Genomic DNA, 20621 nt, shown 5'->3' on the forward strand with positions numbered 1-20621 from the left:
TGTAACAGGAAGTGAGACTGGAATTACTGACGACTCGTTTCAGCAGTTCAGAATCGATTTTTTTAAGGATAGAATAAGAATTAGAATACCTTTATTCTAAAGCACAGCTGCATTACACACTGCATAAAAGATAATATTTGAAAAAGCATTCTGGGGCACTTTAAAAACGGTTCATCCAAAGGTTCTTTAGGAAACCAAAAATGTCTTTTGGAATCGTTATTATATTCTCCCAAAATATGTATTTTTAATACCCCAAACATTCCAACACAGATATGTACACCTAATGGCCACTCTTTTTAAATCCCCAGAGTAATACACAAACAAATTATTTTCGATAAATCAAAATTCGTAAGTAAAATAGTCAACGACATTCACTTGGTTGGCTTCAACCAAAAGTCTTGCAGCAACAGAGAATTGGGATGAAAATCCTTTTTCGTATTTTGGAGAGATTCCCGTTCCCGTTCCCTTTGGCATTTAAAAGGGAAACGTTACATCTGAACTCTTGTCGGAGACAACAGTCATGGGAATCGTCCATTAGTCAGACGCTCTCGCATTTTGGAGCCGACAAAAGGGTGAATCGAGGCCAGATTTCGATGTGTAAACGCACGCACAATTGCTTTACAATCACATTCAGTCATTAGGGGCGACGCTTGCTGTGAGGGGTGATGTTATTTAGCATGCAGCATTTCTGTGGAGAGTGAAAATGAACTTGTCTATAGATAATGACGAAGGGCTGGTGAGCAACGGTACTATTTACGGTCATAAAATCATCATGAGTCTGTCCGCTCATAGAGGTAATCATGTTTTAAAAGATTCAGCGTGTGCAGCTTTGTTAAACTGAATCTTTTGTAGCTTATTGATTTTTATTGCATATGACTGAGCAGACTCTTGGTGCTGATAGCTTTTGGATCTGGATCACTAAATATTTTTTTTTGTTGATGTTAAAAACATGATTTGGAGGATAAAAATTCAGACTAATTGGACTAAGATCTCTGTTGCTATAATTACTGGATTGCTGAAACAGATAGCAGGACTGTAAGGAACAGATGGTGTGCTACCCACAACCGGAACCTTTCACGAATGTCATTATAAAGTCTTAAGACTCAAGTTTTGCACATTACATCCAAATCACATGAGAGAAAATACAGCAGAAATCAAAGCATTGTCCAGGATGACCAATTAAATCATTTCCAGAGGTGTTCCTCGGATCTCAGAAGTTCATGTTCAGTGGAGATAGATGATTCTTTGCTTCATTGCATCCCGTGTTCTTGCACAAAGAGGCCGTTTACTGTTCGTGTATCAGTATTTGGTTTCATTCGGCTTTCAAAAAGCTCCTTTAAAAACAATTTTACCATCATGCTGTTCTGAAGTGAGAAGGGGAAAAGGAAAGTTTGAGTAGTTTTGTCTCATATCATGGCTAATATCTTGATGGGTTGCTGATTATTCACAATATTTCTCGTTTAGGGCTGTGATTGTGTTCCACTGGAGGAAAGTAGGCGGGTTCTTTCTTTTCCCGAACCCCTGCGCTGGAGTAAAACCCCGCTCTCGCCGCGCTCCACCCATTCACACCGATCGCCTCCGCCCTCGGACCGCCGGGAGTTTTGTCTGGTCGGTGTTCTAGGAGGGCGACCGTTCTTCTCATCTGGCACAAGGCAAAAAAAGGCTACGGAGGAGTGGAAACAGGCTGGAATAATTCATGATATGTGTTCGTTCTTACCTGAAAGAGTTTGCGTCATGGACTGATCATGAGCACCGAGCAACTGGGCTTGAATCGTTTCAACAACTCTTCTAAATCTGCGACTTGGACCTACAAATATGAATTCACACACATCATTTAACGTCAGTGGTGTGTAGTTGGCCTCTGAAATGAGGTGGCAAAATCCCCTTTATGGGTTTGAGTGTTGTTTAGTCAAATGGAAATGTTATAAATGAATGGAAATAATGAAAACGATTTCCGTGTTCAAGGCACCATTTTTTTTTTACACTTGTAATACTTCTTTATAATCATACTTATTAAAATCAAAGTCTCATGAACATTTAACTTTTTTTGAGAAAATATGTAAAATACTGTTTACTATAAAAAAAAATTAATGCATTGAAATAGACAAAGTTTAATGATTTCCATTTTCCAGGTTAAATGGAAAATCGTTTTATCTTACCATTGCTATAACATTTATTTCAATCATGACAACTTTCGAAAGATTTTTAGCATGGTAATGGATAAGTAATTGAATACTGCTTAAGAAAACTGCAACAATGATATACTGTAAAAAAAAATTTTTTACAATAACTAGCATATTAATATTTGCTTAAATTTTTTTTATACTGGCTGCAAAACAAATGCTACCTCCTTCAGAAACTTTATCCGCTGGTGTCGCTGCTGGACGTTGTAAAATTGAGTGATTTAAACACTGTTTTGTTTCTGTACAACAAATGAAATGCTCTGATACTTTACTGGAAGTGAGCAAATAAATCATTTATAAAAAAAGCAGTTCTTACCTGATATGAGGCTAAAAGTTACACTATATATTCCAAAATCCTTCTGTCCATCCCTCTCTCTCTCCCGCTCCTGCTCTCTTTCCCCCTCAGAGAAGGAGATGTCTACCTGGAATTTGACGGGCTTCTGGAAGACAGACGGACCTCCAGAAGTCTTGTATTCTGCTCGGAAACTCGTCTGAGAGATTACGCTGTGACTGAGGGAGGGAATCTGAAGACAAAAGCAAGAGAGAAAGAAAAGAACTGATGCGTTTAGGCGTGTACATCATCACTGTTTATCAATCAATCAATCAGCTTATTAGAATGATTTCTGAGGGGTCATGTGACACTGAAGAGTAATGATGCTGAAAATTCAGCTTTGCATCACAGGAATAAATAAAAAAAATAAATATATTACCAAAAAAAATCTGTTTTATTGTATTTTTGATCAAATAAATACAGCCTTGATGAGCATAAGAGAGTTTAAAAAACAAAAAAACACCAATCTTTTGAACAGCAGTGTGTATGTGATTAATTTAGATGAATCTGATTCATGTCATGTAATACAATTTATTAAAATGTTTAATCCATCGACAAAAAGCTGCGCAAATCAGGTAGACTCACAGAGAGGAAGGCATGGACGATATCAGCTTTAATGGAACTAAGAGGTTTGTCTCTGATGACCACAAATATCTGCTCTTCTTTCTCCAAACTGATGAAATTCCCAAACCAGGACCTTTTAGCCAGCCTGCCGGAACACAAACACAGACAGAAAAGCTGTAAAACTGGTCAAAATAATGCAGCACACTGAAGAATTATAAACTACAGATTACTATTGTCAATATATTTCTCTCAATAGCACATACAAGTCACCAAGTCACGTCTATTCAAAATGTGAGTGTTGACATCTGGAACATTTCATGTTTAGAATCTGGAGGATGTCACTAAAATATTCCCTGTCGAATGTTAGACTGTTAGACATTGAGCTTTTGCAATATTTCTTATTTAGAATGTATGGGAATTGAATTTTATAAAGATGCTCAACAGCTTTAATGAAACTGTTTCTTTTTCATATGCTACCTAAAGGAACAGTAGCAAAAACAGGTAATAGCTCAATTGGAGGACAAAAACCTTTTCCTAACATTATAAGTGGACCTCAGGGAATACATTAATGTAACATAAACTGTACAATATACAGTAAACCCTTTAAAATAGAATGCAACTCTATCCCGATGATTCTTTGACAGACTTCTTGGCATCACACATGTGCTGGGATGGGAAATGTTTCTTACTCTGGGCTGGATTCTGGTGTTAAACTGGACATGTCCTCTGTGGTTGGCACTATTGGAAAGGTAAGAGTAAGAATGAAACATAGACCGAATACAACCTGACATTAACTAAATTTGATTATTTGACAGTTTTATATTTCAGGGGTTTTCAAACTGAGATCCAGGCACCACCAGAGGGACGCAAGCAGTGCTATGTTAGTATCATTGATATACTATTATATTACAGTTTTTGTTAATATTTTGAATTAGATTTCATTTTTATATGAAATATAATTTTTTTTCACTTTAATTGTTTTTGTTAAAGTTTCAGTCATTTTGTTTTTTAAATTTATGTTTTTGTCATTTTTATTAGATTATTGTTAATTTATTTAATTTTAGTAGTTAAACTTAAAGTAAAAGAAAATAATAAATGTTGAAAAATAATAAATAAAAATAAAATAAATTAAAGTTGTTCCTAGTGCTCTCAAATCGATTAATCGTGATTAATCGCATCTAACATTAAAAATTTGTAAAAATATATATATGTGTGTGTATACTTTGCATATATATTTACAAACGTTTATGTTTTGCGATTAATCGCAAAAAATTGTTTTACATTTAATTGTTATCGCAGTTAATGTTTATTTGATTTAAAGTAATGAAAAGTATGTTAGAAAAAATTGGGTAAGTAAGTAAGTAAATAAATAAAAATATTATTTAACTTTTACTGTTTCATTCTGGTATCCAAGGTCAGAAATAATGAGATTAATCAATTATTTTATTATTTATTTTATTATTAACTTCATTTTTCTTCAAGTTTATACATCTAAAAGTACTCTAATAATAGGAAGAAAAAAGATAGTGTCAACTTAATAAAAGGTAAATATATTCCAGATATAATATTTTTTATTTGTCACCAGAAATGGGTCTTTAGGGGTCCATGGCACCAAAAAGTTTGAAAACCCCAACTCTACTTGATTAAATACTTCCAAACGTAAAGATAGCCGCCTGCACCCACCCTGCAGCTTGCGCCGGTGGAACCGCGGCGACCCCAACAGGTTGTTCTTCAGTGAGTTGAGGCGTGTCCTCCAGTGGGCGGAGCTACTGGCCGCCATGCCACCGCCTCCCCCTGGACTAGAGGGTGGGGTCAAGGAGAGTGAGCCCACGCCCACATTTCCTCCCTCGGCTCGGGAGGAAGAAGAGGAAGAGGAGGAGGAGGGTGGGGTAGCGGTGGGGGGGTGGGGGTGATGCACGGGGGTACCCAGGGGGGTTGGCAGGGGAGAGCCCTGAGGGGTGACCTGAGACATGGGATACAAGCTTTTAGTCACCGACTTCAGCACCGCAGATGGAGAAGGAAAGAAGAGGAAACGGGGAATGGGTGACAAGAGGGGAGAAGGGGAGGGAGAGCGGGAAGAGGAGGCGGGAAGGGGGAGGGACTTCATGGACTGGAGTAGGGGGCGTTCAGGTGCATTTTTAGATGGAAGCGTCTGCGTTTTGGGTTCATGCGATCGATTGGGACGAGTGATGGTGCTGCCGCTTCCCGCTTTGGTGGCGGCAACTACCTCTGGCTCGCTGAAGGTAAAGACAGGGCTCTGATGGGATGAGGAGGAGAAGAATCGGGTGGAGGAGTGAAGGCCGTGGCAGATGGAGAGAGAAACAGGAGTGAAAATGAGCAATGGCAGGTGATACGGATTAGTGCACAGTGATGGTGTATGGGGACGTGTGTGTGTGTGTGTGTGTGTGTGTGTCTAAGACTGACTGATGTGCATGTTCGTATTAACTAAGTTCAGAAAATGTGAATGATAAAATGGCTAAATATTCAACTTGTGTCATAAAGATATAAGAAGCCCTTTTGGAAAAATGACAAACAAAATACTACCTCAAGGCATAGTTCATCCCAAAATTTTAAAAAGTGAATGTATAAATCTAAACTTTAAAATAAAGTCTCATTAGTTGTTTAATGCATTGACTAACAACGAGCGACACTTTTTATTAATCTTTGTTAACATTAGATAATAAAAATACAACTGTTCATTGTTAAAGGGATATTTCACCGCTGGAAAGATGAATGTGTATTTAAATTGGGTCATTTATGTAGTAGAAATGTGAAATTATTTTATAAGTTGGTGCCTTCTAGACTGAGAAAAGCCAGAAAATGTATTTTTGGCTCATGTGGACGAAAGACAACAACTCCCAGAATGCACTTGCTTCGCTGCCCTACGAGGCCACTCCCAAGCCACGCCTACCGGTTACAGAGGGCAGTATCGGGTGAAATGATACAGCTAGGCTACTAGTCGACTGGAAACTGAAAAGACGGCGTTTTATCGTGAGATCCCCCTATGGGCGGGTTGAACACATGCGGAACAAGCTCCTCCTACTGGCTGTAGTCTCTCGCCTCTGGACAAAAAAGCCTCTGATGCTAAATGAAGATTTTTGCGTCATCTGAGGTTTTTTTTTTCCAGACACACAATACAGAAATCTCTCGTCTCAGGGGGACATGAGGGAGGGAAGCACGGTCATGCGAAAATACTACCGGGTTTCTACTGATACAAAGCTTAATGCTAATCGGTGAAGTATCCCTTTAATGTTAGCTCAGATCCATTAAATAATATTAATAGATAGCTCTTTTGATTGTAATGCATTAGTAAATGTTGAAAGTAACATTAACTAAGATTTATATATGCTTTAGAAGTATTTTTCATTGTTAGTTCACGTTAACTAATGTAGTTAACTAATGTAGTTAACTAATGTCAAACAAAAACTTATTGTAAAGCATTACAAAATTATAGTCTGTTGCTCACACGAGGCTATTATAGAGCTTTAGAAGACTTGAAATCTAATACACAAGTCATATAGACTGCTTTGTCTATTTTTTTATTATTATTTCGAACAATTTCTAACTTCGATACAATACCTTGAAAAATATCAATATTCAATACCATTTTCAAAGAAAAATGCCACAACATTAAGGGCATAAAATTGGAATACTAAGGTCATTTACTTTTGACCACAAACAAAGTATTTTCTTATAAACTGAAGCTGTTTGAGATTACGCAGGCCTGATAGCTCTGAGTGGGATGATATGATAAAAACAATAATATATTATTATTATTATTATTATTAAACATATTACTATTGTAATACAACTGCACTGTAAAATAAAAAAAAATTATTTCATAAAAAGTACCTTAATTATTTTATTTTACACTGCAGAAGTAAAATTACAATACTTATGTCTTGATATCTTCACTTGCAAGTGTTGAACACTCAGGCTTTTATTTTGGCAAAAAACTTTAGGGAAGCCTTTTACATTTTTGTGACAACAGGTTTACAAACGTATCTCATTACAAATTTAGTGAAATGCAGCAATCATCTGTCCACAAAATGTTGGAGATTATGCGATTGAGAAAAAGCATAACCGGCACATGTTGCATTCCCAAATGCATGTAGAATTTGCTGAATTTATTGTGAATCGAGCCACTCTGAGACGCTTAAAAAACACTTTATCACAACCTGCTAGCATGTAAGAATACAGTGCTGTGCTTTGCTCTTAAACACGCAGCGCAACAAACTATATACTTATACTAGAAGAGCAGAAAATACCTGCAGAAAATGAGTATCAAAACCATTGCAAATATTTCAGTATCAATATGTATCGGGAAAATTATATTTTTGTCAACACCGCTGCTGAGTAACTCTGTTTGTATTCATAATAACAATATAAGGGTGACTAAATTATGATAGAATTGTCATGTTTGGTGAACAATCCCTTTAATAGAAAAAGGTTGGCAAACAGGCACTTACCCTGGGACTACTCAGAGGACTAGAAGAAAGGCCAGTTGATGCTCCACTAACAGATCGAGATCTGTGGTCGAGAGTCAACAGAGCTAAATCAATATTTACAAAGTTCCATATGTGCATTAAAGCGTGTATATGAGTGTGTGTGTACCTTTGGCTGTGCGTGGAGGTGTCCAGCGCTCTGCGTGGGGGTGTTGGAGAGCCCTGCTCCGTCACACTCAGCACCTCCAGACTCTTCCGTTCGGGCCGGCAGCGGCCGTGACGGGTTAGCATGGGTGAGTCTACACGCTTCCGCGGAGGGTCTATACAGAAAGACAAAACGTTCGCAGTTTGCCTGTAGCTCAAACAGCAGAGTATGGCGCTAGCAACGCCAAGGCTGTGGTTTCGATTACCAGGAAAACTGATAAAATGTATACCATGAATGCAATGCACTGTAATTTCCGGAAAAGGCGCACCGGATCCAATTGCATTGTTGAAAGCAAAAAAAAAAAACATAAGTCACATTTTATCATTACATTCAGAAATATTGTAAAATACTTGTAAATGAAACGAAACGTTTACAAACATTATAAACACTGTAAACGTTTTTCGTTCCACTCACTTCACAAAAAAATCCTTCAAATGTAACAGTATACAGAACAAGAATGAAAACTGTACATATTAAATAAAGATAAATTGAGCTCTTTAACTTTTTATGTTTGGCTGACTGCATTTTAGTTTGATGATGTATAGGCTGCGATGTCAAGTCGTGTGCACTTTGCGTTCTTGATGTTAATTGCATTATTTAAAGCGCCCCTCTTATGCTTTTTCGAATATTAGCTTTCATAAAGTGTGTAATGTAGCTGTTTGTGAACGTAAAATGTCTGTAAAGTTTTAAAGATAAAAGTGCATGAAAAAGAAAGTTATTGGGCCCTATCATACACCCGGCGCAATGCAGCGCCATGCGTGACTTAAGTGTTTTTTGCTAGTTTCAGCCTGACGCAGTTATCATTTTCACGCCACGTTGTTTAAATAGCAAATGCATTTGCACCCATTTATGCACACATGGGGCCCTATTTTCGAAACGCAAGTAACTTTGTGGGCGGGTCTTGGGCGCTGTTGCTATTATACCGGCGGGATAAATGACTCTTGCGCCCGACGCAAATCTGAAATGGGTTGGTCTGAAGAAGCTTCATTATTCATAGGTGTGGTTTGGGCGTTACGTGAAATAAACCAATAAGAGCGACATCTCACATTCCCTTTAAGAGCAGGCGCGCTTGTTCCATGGCGGTTTGCTATTATAACGGCGGATTTGCCAGGCGCACGCCAGGAGCGGTTCACAGCCGAAGAGACCGACGTTCTCGTCAGAGCCGTAAAACACAGAGAAGTGACATTGTATGGGGATGGGAGAAACCCACTCAAATTAGTTTAGGTTAAACAGGCGTATAAAAATGTGGGTAAATGTGTAAGCTAGATTTATGCCTATTTTTTCACATCTTCATGGACACAATGATTTCCCTCATGTGTTAATATTTTTCCTTGTAATAATGTATGTTTTTCTAAAAATGAGAACTGCTGCGTCTGTGTGTAAATGAGATAAGCAAAGTGTATGCGTGTTGTGCACACGCTACATTGATTATGGCCAAGCATGCACCCTTAAAATAGCATATGAATAACATGCGCAACGCGCCACTGACTTTAGACTAGGTTTTTCCTGGTCAGTGGCGGAACTGTTTTCTAAACCTGCAAAATAGCACCAGGGAACCTTTGCGCCGGAACACACCTCCTCTTTGCGCTGAACCGCCCCCGGGAGCGCAAGTTCATTCCCTAATTTACCGACGTGCGTCTGTGGAGGGAAAAGTCCGCTGTGCGCGGGTGCAAAATAGGAATGATACATGCGTCGGTGTACAAAGTCAATTGTGCTGGGTGCAAGATAGGGCCCATGGGCTGCTGGTCTGAAAACGAGGTGTGTTCAGGCGCATTGTTGGCGCGTTGCTAGTCTTAGGCAACTGAAAAGTCTAAAAGCCTGGTCTAAAGTCAATGGCGCAGTATATGTTTTTAATTTAAAGAGCGCGTTAGTAATGTGCGCCTATAGACGGGTCCACAACACTCTGCTTATTACACACACAGGGATGCGCAGCAACACACAAACATGCCAAATATTAAAAATAAAAGGATTACAACGTAAAAGATTAATATTGTGTACATAAAGATATGGTGGAATCCGGCTTGTCCCGTAGAAGGTCTGCTCGCACCCTTTAACCTCGCACACGAGCAGATCCGTTTGCTCTCTGGAGACACGTTCAGTTTTTCCGTTTGCAAATTCCGTCATGTAAATAGCTAATCCGCCATGGCGCAAGCACAACTGGCTTTTAAAGGGAATGGGAGATGAGTCTCTGGTTGGTTTATTTCACGTTACGCCGAAAACACACCCATTTCTCATTAAGAGAATAGGGACAACCCTTTTAGACCATGTGCCGCGCGCGCCGACCATTTTTCCGTCGTTAAACTAGCAAAAGTGGATTCCGACACGCCCAAACTGCACTTGCGCTGTGTGCTTTAGACAATGCGCTTAGATCGTTAAAATAGGGCCCTCTGTCTCGTAAAGGAAAGAATAGATTCTGAACTGCTGAAACGAGTCTTAAGTAACTCCACTCTTACTTCCTGTTACAAACCTACGTGACAAAGTAAAAAAATCCAGCCTATGGTCTTCATTGGCTGTCTGTGAACAACGTCTACTTTGACCCTCAAACACTGTAGTTGTAGCTGAGACTGGAATGTTTGGTTTGTGTTGTCTACATGTCGAGAAGACGCTGTTTTCAGCGCTGCGAATCCACTTTTTTTCCCCTGCTTTTTGAGAAATAAGGTGATGTGGAATGTATATTATGAGAAAAGTTTTTTGTTTTTTTTTACCTTTGATGCATGTAAACCCCATGTAGGAGACCTCCAAAACAAAATTAGGAACCTTTAAAGTAGCATAATAGGGGCACCTTAAGTCGCTTCGGAAAATAAGTCGCAGCAGATTTCAGATGTATTCCGGAAAATACAGTAATTTGCTTTGGATAAAAGCATCAGCCAAATGTATAAATGTAAATGGCCACATGGTTTCACATGAGTACCTGTAACTTGATGCTGACCATTAGTTAATCTGTCATAAATATATGATTCTATAAACTGCACTTTATTTAACCCTTCGTTTAACTGTGTAAATGAACAATCCAGGGGAAAAGACACAAACCGATTTCATTTCTTGGAGGAAGATCCTCATCCTCATAGCTGGGATAGCGCTCTTTACGGTCTAACAGGAGATAATAGATCATCTTCTCTTGGTTATCTCTGAGGAATGGAGCGAGATAAATAATAAAAACGTTAAACATTAAGTAGTTTTCTGGCGAAAATGTGCATGGTACTTGCACTCACTCTTCACACTGCAGGTCTTGGGCCAGTTTAACCCGGTCCCTGAAACAGCCCAGAGAATACATGCTGTCCAGCACATCCGGGTCCAGCTCTGTCAGAGACATGATCCGGCCCATACACACACGCCTCGGGGGCGGCTGTTCCGGACACGGCTCATTGCGTCCAGCTCTTGATCACACACACACACAAACAAACACACAGACCAACGTGAGCTGCCTGCACAAATCATCTGCGATTTTGGCAGTTGTGAAAGACACAGGCTGAAATCATTTTAATAGAAATAGAGATCTATTCATAAAATACAGCCATAAACACACAAATAATATGCTTTCGCTAACCTACAGTGATAGTAAGAATATAAATAATCAATAATATAAATAATCAATACTTACTGATACCAGGCATGTGTCTGGATGGCCTCTAGCTGCAGGGGGAGGACAACAGATGGTGTAAATAGTGTAATCTGCTGACAGGCAGATGGCGCTATAACTCGAGTAGTGTTGTAGTGAAGACCACTTAAACCGAGACCAAGTCAAGACCAAGACCAGTGCGTGTTGATACCAAAACAACAAAGCTCATCTTTGCACTGCAGAGGTGTCTAAATTGGTACAATTACACCTGCATAAATAATTAAATTGAACATTTGTATAAAATAAATATCACATTTGCAATCGTGCTCATATATTAATAATATTTATTGCTTAATATTATTAAATGTTATATACTGTCGTCTTGATCGGCCTTGAGATAAAATCCACAGTCCTCTTATGCCAGACTGTTTCGATTTCGGCAATCCTGTAAAATCATTGTACGACATGGATCTAATAAATTTGGTTACGACATGTACGTAGACTGTACGATGATGACACTTATTAAATCGTAGGCTACGACGCAAGTTAGCATAGAAGAATAAAACGTCATCAGCATGTGCCAGTGGTAAACAAATAGAGCAAGATGAATCGCACTTTGCAATTGTGCTTTTTATGTGCGCTGAAAAAAAAGGAGGAAGTGAAAGAGGAGAATATAGACACGGTCATGGCTAGGGAAAAGCAAATGGAGCTTGAGGTAAGTAGAGTGCCATGTCGCGTTGATCAATACGTCATTTCATGGTGCACTTTTATTGGCTAGTCAGCAGATGTAGGTCGTAGCAGCAAACACACTGTGAGATGATCATGATACATGTCTGGCTATCTTTGGCCGCAAGACAGTGACAACGACCGTCTCTCACTGTACGATGTAGGAGCAACAACCACAGAAATCGCCACGATTGGTCATCATCGTACAGTGTGTACCGGGCATTAGTCTGAGACAGAGACAAGACTGAGTAGACTCGAGACCGAGACAAGACCAGGACCTTCTTGAGTCTTGAGTACTACAACACTACATGATGTTTTATTAACAAAGTTCGGGAGGAGCACGTTCAGATAATTGAACCTATTTAAACACCTCTGTGGAGCACATTCAGATAATCAAAGCTAATTAAACACTAGGGAAGCACATTCAGTTAATCAACCCAATCAACGAGTTAAGAGGTATATATGTACAGCAGACTTACCTCCGTTTGTTGACAGTTTAACAGCATCCCTCCACCACCCTATCTCCTCACTTCTAGTCCTAACTACTCTTACAACAACCAGAGGGAGCACTCTGGGTTCGGACAAAAAAAATCGAGCTCGGAGCCCTCCCCCCGGACAGCGCGCCAAATATGCATAATCTTTACTCTGTTTAATTTGATGTAAGTGTGAACTCGTGAAATTGAAGCAAACAGCCAAGTGTAACAACAAGTATGCTTATTCAGAGTCCATAGTACGCCCTCACCGTGAATCTTTTTTCAGGGTCGACCTCTATCATGCCCCGCAGCAGAGCCTGGCAGTCGGGTGGGATGAAATGGGGCATGTGGAACACTCCACTCTTCACCTTCTCCAGCAGCTGCCGCAGGTTATCGTGGTCGAAGGGCAGAGCGCCCTGTGGACGGCAGACAGGAACACCCACATACATAAACACAGATGGTAGTGACATGCAAGGAGTGTTGCATTTATTTGCTTAACAACCTTTGAGCTAAAAATGAGTAATAGGTGATAAGTGAGGAAAATGCCCTTAAAACTGAAGTGATTTCCTCCTCACCACTAGCAGAGCGAAGAGAATGACTCCACAGCTCCATACATCAGCCCGTCGACCATCATATTTCTCACCCTACAGTAGAAGCCAAAGAGGGTAGTAAGGTCAATGGTACACCTTCAGACAAAATGATGCTTTAAAACATCTATGTTACTTTTTAGGATATATGGACCTACCCTGATAACTTCTGGACATGCATAATGAGGAGATCTGCAAATAGTTTGGGAAAACAGAGTATGGAAGGGTGTGAGAAGGTATAGTTTTTTACAAATATTTTCGTTTACAAAAAAAAAAAAAAAAACCTCTACAGCATTTATTTATGGAATTGAAATATAGTTAAGGAGTAAGGAATAGGAATGGTGACTTGATAAAATGCTGCTGCTTCTTCTTCTGAGTCCAAGGACCAGATTTAATAAACAGGGAAAATTAGCGTGAGAGCGCAATTCCAAAAATAGGAGTGGAAAGTTCAAATTGAAGAACACAGACATAGCCAAATCATTTCCATAATGACCAACGCAGTCTACCAAGAGCAGCGCAAATTAGCATCCGGTGGTTTTGGGGTGGTAAAATAATGGTGCAAATACCAGTAAATTGACAAGCACAAACCTTACTAAATCACCGTGCATGATTCAATAAATACTCTCCTCCCATAAGTTTTGTGTCTGAAAGGGAAACTCCTACAAATGCATATGCGATAAGGTCAGCCGTAAAAATAACCCTGTTCATGCCTTGTCAGCGCTAATATTTCACTGCGTGTCTTTAGTAAATCCTGACAGTCGTTTTTTAATGACAAATGAGGGTTTGCGCTGACGCACGCTGTTAGTAAATCTGGCCCAAAATTTCTAAAATTAATGCAGCCTTGGTCCAGGGTTGCCAAGTTCACGGTTTTCACAGGTTGACCCCCGTTTAAAGGTTTGACATATTGCATAAATTGTATTTGACTGAAATGCTTGTATTGGATTATATTCAACCAATGTTAAAACTGTACTAAGTGTTAAGTTTTGTTAAGGAGGGCCTCTGGTAGGGAGACTTTTTGAGCTGTGTTTATGATCACTAAGTATAACAATGGCAACATTTTGAGTTTTGATTTGTGATATAGTCTATCGCAACCCTGCCTTTCAAGCTACGACCACCAAACTCTGCACAGACTTTCAGGCTGTTCTGACTTAGTGTGATTAAACATGCTAGAAGCACGCAAGCAATGTGTTAAATCTACTAATTTAACACAACAGGTTAATCTAAGCACCAGGCTAGTGTTAAAAATGTTAGCAACATGCTAAAAATGCTAGCAACATGCTAAAATATAGTAGCATCATGCTATTTATGAGCTAAAACATTCTAGCAACATGCTACAAAAATGCTAGCTACATGTTAAAGCATGAACACATTATTTTAGCAGATTCTAAAAACCAGCTAAAACATACTAGAAACATGCTAACGACTTCTAGAAAATTGCCAGCAACATGCTAAATTACGTTAGCCAAATGTGCTTAAACATGTTAATAATAACTAGTAGCATGCTATGTTAATGCTTTACATATTAGAAATCATGCTATCAATGCCTAGCAAGCTAACTGGCTGTTTTTCTTATAGTATCTATTTAAACATCAAACTTTAAAAAATATTTACAACTTTTAAACAAGCCTTTGTCAAGCCAACTTTAAAGTTTGTCCTGAAGAAATCGAACCTACTTCTCTAGTTGCTAGATTGGGCTATATAAAATTACTTTATATTAGCCTATTGAACAAATTCATTTATCAAGTTCTATCCTACTGCAAAAAAAGGCCTAAGCTAAGTGAACAAGTCTTCTTACAGTAACCCTATTCAAGGTGCATTCAGTAGTTCTTTGTCAATCATTATAATGTTTTTCGTGTACTTTAAGTACCGCTACCACAATGTGTTCGACGATGTACTGCCATCTTTCGATATGGATCAACATGATCATATTTTGTCTTTTTGTAGTATCTTTTGATGTACACGTGAGTTTTAGAGGGTGGTTTGACAGCACTTTTAAAATTTTTAAAGTATGAATGTCATTGCATTAGATAACAAAACATTAAACCAAGTGGCATTTGCTAACAATTATTTTGATTGTGTACTTTAACAAAGCTGGAAAGCTCCATGCAATTTTCACAGAAATATCCATGTCATAAACCATATTGCAATGTGCAATTAAGCAAGCAATAGTATTACAAACCACACGCACATACAAAATACTCACCCACAGCTTGTCTCTAGCAGACTGTCTCCCACCTGTAGTGAGGCCATGCCAAAGTCTGCGATCCTGATATTGTTCCTCTCATCCAGCAGAAGGTTTTCTGGCTTTAGGTCTCTATGACTACAAGAGCACAGAGGACAAGCGGTTCTGAACACGTCGCACACCAACAACCCTCCACAGAAAAAATACTTTGAAATAAATACAGCACAGGGTACAAAATATTCAGAAACATTAATACTTCACTCATCCTTGTCTTTAGAGGGGCACACACCTGTATCTGCTCAACTTCGAGACTAGAGCTACAACCATCACCACATATGGAAATGAGTGACTAAAAACTCCTCACTTAATGCTCATGTTGAAAACAAACCATTATGTAGATATACATTATCAAACCACTCCACTATTTGAATGAGATTTTGTTTTTTATATGGTCTTTATATTTTTATATGTTTATAGTGCCCCAATTATGCTATTTTAAAGGTCCCTAATGTTGTTTTGGAGTCTCCTACAATAGGTTTACATGCATCCAACGTCAGAAAACACTTTGTCTCATATTATATATTGCACATCACCTCATTTCTCAAAGAGTCTTTAAACCCCTCCTTTCCGAGAGCCTACTCTGCTCTGATTGGTCAGACAACCCAGTCTGTTGTAATTGGTCGACAGCGCGTCAGAAATGAAACGACCATTACCATATCTGAATTTCAGCTCTAGAGGCTTCCTCAGCACTTGATACACAGTGATAGGAAAAGTAATGATGGTGTCGGTTTTTCCACATCGATTATAGCGCGAGTCCTCGTCCTTTTGAAATGAATGCAAAGCGGATTCGCCGCATTGAAAACCGGAACTTCTCGACATGTCGACAACATGAACCAAACTCTTCCAGTCTCAGCAACGACAGTGTTTGAGGGTCAAAATAGAAGTTGTTCGAGGGCAGCCAATGAAGGCATAGGCTGGCATTATGCAAATTTGTTACATTGTTACGTAGGTTTGTAACAGGAAGTGAGACTGGAATTACTGACGACTCGTTCCGGCAGTTGAGAATCGATTCTTTCTTTTCGGAGACAATAACTTTATTTGTCATGCACTTTGATCTTTAAAACGTTGCAGACGTTTTACATTCACAAACAGCTACACTGCATGAAGGGTATATTCGAAAAAGCATAATAGGGGCACTTTCATTTTAGTTTTTATTAATTTGCATTTAGCATTTTAATAACCTAAAATTATATTTATTTGATTAAATATTGAAGGAGCAGCATAATTTATGACAAAGGAAATGAAAAAGAAGGTTTTGGTTCAAAACAGCTTGGGGCAAAGGGCCATATGCAAATACTTTTGTCACCATATTCAAATACAATTGAAAACCTATTCAAAATAACCACCAGTAAATGGTGTATTTTCCAGTATTATATTTGCTTTTAATACAGCATGATTTTGGAAATACAATGTGAGTAAACAAACAAATCTCATTTATAATGCCTTCAATGTGGGACCCCTTTAACAAAACTGAAAAATATGTTCATGATTTTCATGAGCTAACAAAATATTAGGAGAAAAAAAAAATGAAATGGCTTCACCCCAGGGCACTGTTGTATTTTATTTATCGTTCTTATTTATATTATTTGTGTATATGTGAGTATGCACATTTGTGTCTTACCATATGGAGTGACTATGACAGAAATCCAAAGCAGATATGATTTGTCTGAAGAACTTTCGTGCCTCTTTAGGCGTCAGTCTGCCCTTCTTCACCAAATAGTCAAACAGCTCTCCACCAGAAACATGCTCCAATACCAAATACCTGCATGAATGTGGAGGAAATGTTTTAAGAAGGGACAAATAACAAGCAGAAAGAACAATGTGCTCTGAGTGAAGCCTATAAGAATTCATGTGAAAGGGTTCTAACTCACAGGTATTTGTTATTCTCATAAACATCATGGAGTTTCAACACGTGTGGATGTTCGATCAGTTTTAATATAGCAATTTCTCTCTCCACCTGGTTGAATGAAAAAAAAAAAAACGTTATAAATAGCAAATTCTGAAGCACAATAAAGTAGCTTTTCATTAGCAAGACCATACCACAAAAATACCAGGGTGTTCCTGTGTTTTGATACATGTTCCATGGTAATACTATGTTTTTTGGCCTTGGAAAGGCATGTTAATACCATAGTACATGACGTACATGCATAATTATAATTAACCAAATCTAAAACCATAAAAAAAACTTTTTTACTTGAAACGTAACTTAAAATAAAATCATCATTAACTGAAATATCTAACATTTTTTAACATATTTTAAAACAGCTAATAAAATGGCAAACAAAATAACCAAATGTAAAAATGAAAAACTAATTCTAATTATTAATAAAAATTATAATAGGATCTCAGTGATACTAAAATAACACTGGAATATGATAATCATGCAGTATCCCATAGTATCTGATACCATCACTGCACCATGGTAAAACATAATACTTTGAACAGGTAGAATATTATCACTTAAATTGAATATGAATTGAAATTGAAATGAATTATTATTAGTGACATGTGTGACACTACGAAAACTACAGCAATAAAAAGTACAATATTACTGTTTCCTTACCTTCATCAACACAGATTCTGACAGCTTTTCTCGGTTGACTATTTTGATGGCTACTTTTTGACTAGTGATGCAGTGAATCCCAAGCTTCACCAGACCTATTGACATTCACCAGACAATTCATCAGCGATGACCGCTTTGAAAACAGTAGAAATTACAGACGAAAACGACGTCTCCTTACCTGTCTGGCCCTTCCCGAGAGTCTTTTCGAGACGATACGGCCCCACATACTGAGCTGTCTGGGTCACTGACAGTTCCTTAGACATAGTGGCGGCCTGGCTCCTGTTAAACTTGCTACTGCATGCAATATTATCACAGCGTACTGTTTCTGAGCTGAGTTTTTCTACAATAGTCTTGCAGGGGTCTGCAACAACCCGGAAATATATCCATGCTGAGCTTGGGATTCCCTAAAATCTGTCTCGGCAACAGTCACACGGGCCTGGTAATTATTCTGAAATCTTTCAGGCTTGTACTGTGAGTCATGTATGTAGCAGAGTGGAAAGATACAGATGGCAATGTAAAGATAGAGTTAGGTCCATAAAAGCAGCCTAATTCATAGCTTTGCCAATCAAAGTCACCCTTCTCAGACTTTTAATTCACAGCGCATGCCATGACAGAGAGCCAGGTGCAGTATTGATGAGCTGCTGTTAGTAGACTTATGATCAGTGTTTCTAGATGTATCTACCAGCTGGCCTGTATCACCTCATAACAAACACCATTTAGAAAGTCCTCCTTACCGGTGTATAGGCTACTGTATATACAATATAAGTGGACTCAAGCCTTCAGGACACTTATGCTAGGCCTGAATCACAGGTAAAGGAACCAGAATCTTACCATTTACTGTTAGACAAACAGGTAAATATAATCCCGATTCATATCTAGCAACATATCCCAAAACTCAAGTCCGATCGTGTGTCACTGTAAGGAGATCCAGGTTGCGCTGCTTGCTCTCGCATCACTGTAGCGGATCTACCCGATCTGTTTCATCTGTGCTGCTGATGTTGAGCTCAGACCGCAGCATCCTCATCCTCATCCTTCTCTTCTCCGCCGGTCCCGCGCACGCTCGCGCCCGCTGGCCACTTTTGGGCTAGGGATTTGATGTTTTTGATGCAAATGTATACGTTGCGCACTGATCGCTGATATCTTGTGTGTCTTGACGGTATTTGCGTTGTAAAGCGTTATTTTCTCCGTTCTGGTTCCTCGCATCAGCATCCGGGTCCCACACCCTCCTCCTCCTCCTCCTCATCATCATCAACCCTCCCTCTCAACACACTCACCCCACTGCACCTCTCGCTACAGATCTGGACATTACAGAAAAAAAATGTACCACAGCGGTACAGTCATGGTATCAAATACTCTTTTAAAGTAAAAGATTCTTTGGATTTTTAAAATAGCCTATTCTAAAAAAAATTTAAGAACTGGTAACAGATAGGCGTTGGGGAACCAAAAATGGCATCACTGCGAAAATCCGCTCTTGGAACCTTTATTCTTTATTTTTAAGAGTGAAGGCTTCAATGATAGGCTATTTTATACGTTGGTGCACTCAATAATTTACACAGGCCTATATTCTTTTTCTCTATTGTTTTTAGCATACGCTTTTATCCAAAGCGCGCGACTTACAAATGAGGAGATAATTTTGGTTTGTATCAAACAAACTAAATTTATCAAATAACCAATATAGAGCTCCAAAGAACGCGGGTGGTATCACAGCTAACAGGGAATGTTCTCGGGAGTCGGGACTTTGGCTCACGGTCTGTTAAGGTTCTCTCTTAAATGTTATTAAAAAAAAACATTCTTTAAGTGACGTTAATAGAATGTTAGTTCAAAGTTGTCTGGTCTGTAAAGGTTCGCCCAAAAGTGAAAATTCTGTCATTAATTAGCCTACTCGCCCTCATCGTTCCAAACCCGTAAGACCTTCGTTCATTTCCGGAACACAAATTAAGATATTGTAGCTGAAATCCGAGAGCTTTCTGACTGTAACGTTATTACCACTTTCAAGATCCATAAAGGTAGTAAAGACATCGTTAAAATACTCCATGTGACTTCAGTGGTTTAATCTTAATATTATGAAGCAACGATAATTATTAACAACTTTATTCAAAAATGTCTACTCTTATGTGAGTCTCTGACGCTGTTCACGTGAGCACCACAGTGATGCTGACAGGAGCAGGCCAATACTCTGAAGATGAACAAAGGTCTTACAGGAATAATTAATGACAGAATTTTCATTTTTGGATGAATAATCCCTTTAATAATCCCTTTAACATTCTCAAAATGTTAGCACAAAAACGTTAGGTATTGACACCTAATTATTTTCTGAAACGTTTTAGTTGAACGTTTGACAAATACTTAACTAGCCTACTTGTATCAGAACGTTTAGAAAACTTTTAAAAGTAATGTTCCCATAGCGTTTGCAAAATGATAATGAAAATAGAACAATCCCTAAAGGTTAGTATACCCCTCCCAAAAAAAAAAAACTTTTTAAAAATATTTAAAAAACGTGAAGTTTGGAACATTCAGAAATAATGCTTTCATAACTTAATTAGAATGTTACCAAAACGTTCTTAGAACATGTCCAAAAATATGGTATAGGTCATGGAAAATATATATATATATATATATATATATATATATATATATATATATATATATATATATATATTTTTTTTTTTTTTTTACATGAGAATACTTTCTCTGTTTTGAAATGTACCTTTTCTATAAGTATAAAAATAACAACTCAGGTAAT

At 38.4% G+C, this 20621-nt stretch overlaps 1 protein-coding gene across 9 annotated transcripts; it reads right to left on the bottom strand.

Annotated features, from left to right (window-relative positions):
- Nucleotides 1-937: 937 nt before the first annotated feature.
- brsk1a (BR serine/threonine kinase 1a) lies at nt 938-19111 on the bottom strand. Of its 9 annotated transcripts, none has more exons than XM_084434864.1 (20): nt 18057-19111; nt 17879-17973; nt 17187-17272; nt 16937-17077; nt 15277-15393; nt 13232-13265; nt 13062-13130; nt 12756-12902; nt 11330-11361; nt 10941-11105; nt 10759-10856; nt 7958-7972; nt 7693-7843; nt 7548-7608; nt 4762-5041; nt 3768-3816; nt 3100-3223; nt 2500-2707; nt 1718-1807; nt 938-1642 (listed from the first exon to the last, which is right to left on the bottom strand). In XM_084434864.1, the coding sequence occupies exons 1-20, from the start codon at nt 18139-18141 to the stop codon at nt 1461-1463; spliced, it is 2229 nt and encodes a 742-aa protein (XP_084290990.1). In that variant the 5' UTR covers nt 18142-19111; the 3' UTR covers nt 938-1460. The 9 variants fall into 9 exon arrangements, with proteins under 9 accessions (XP_084290990.1, XP_084290985.1, XP_084290991.1 ...); XM_084434859.1 differs by having other exon boundaries at nt 4762-5335; XM_084434857.1 differs by having other exon boundaries at nt 944-1663; nt 4762-5335.
- Nucleotides 19112-20621: the final 1510 nt, after the last annotated feature.

The sequence above is a fragment of the Rutilus rutilus genome, assembly GCF_951802725.1.
Source record: "Rutilus rutilus genome assembly, chromosome: 16".
Taxonomy (NCBI): Eukaryota; Metazoa; Chordata; class Actinopteri; order Cypriniformes; family Leuciscidae; genus Rutilus; species Rutilus rutilus.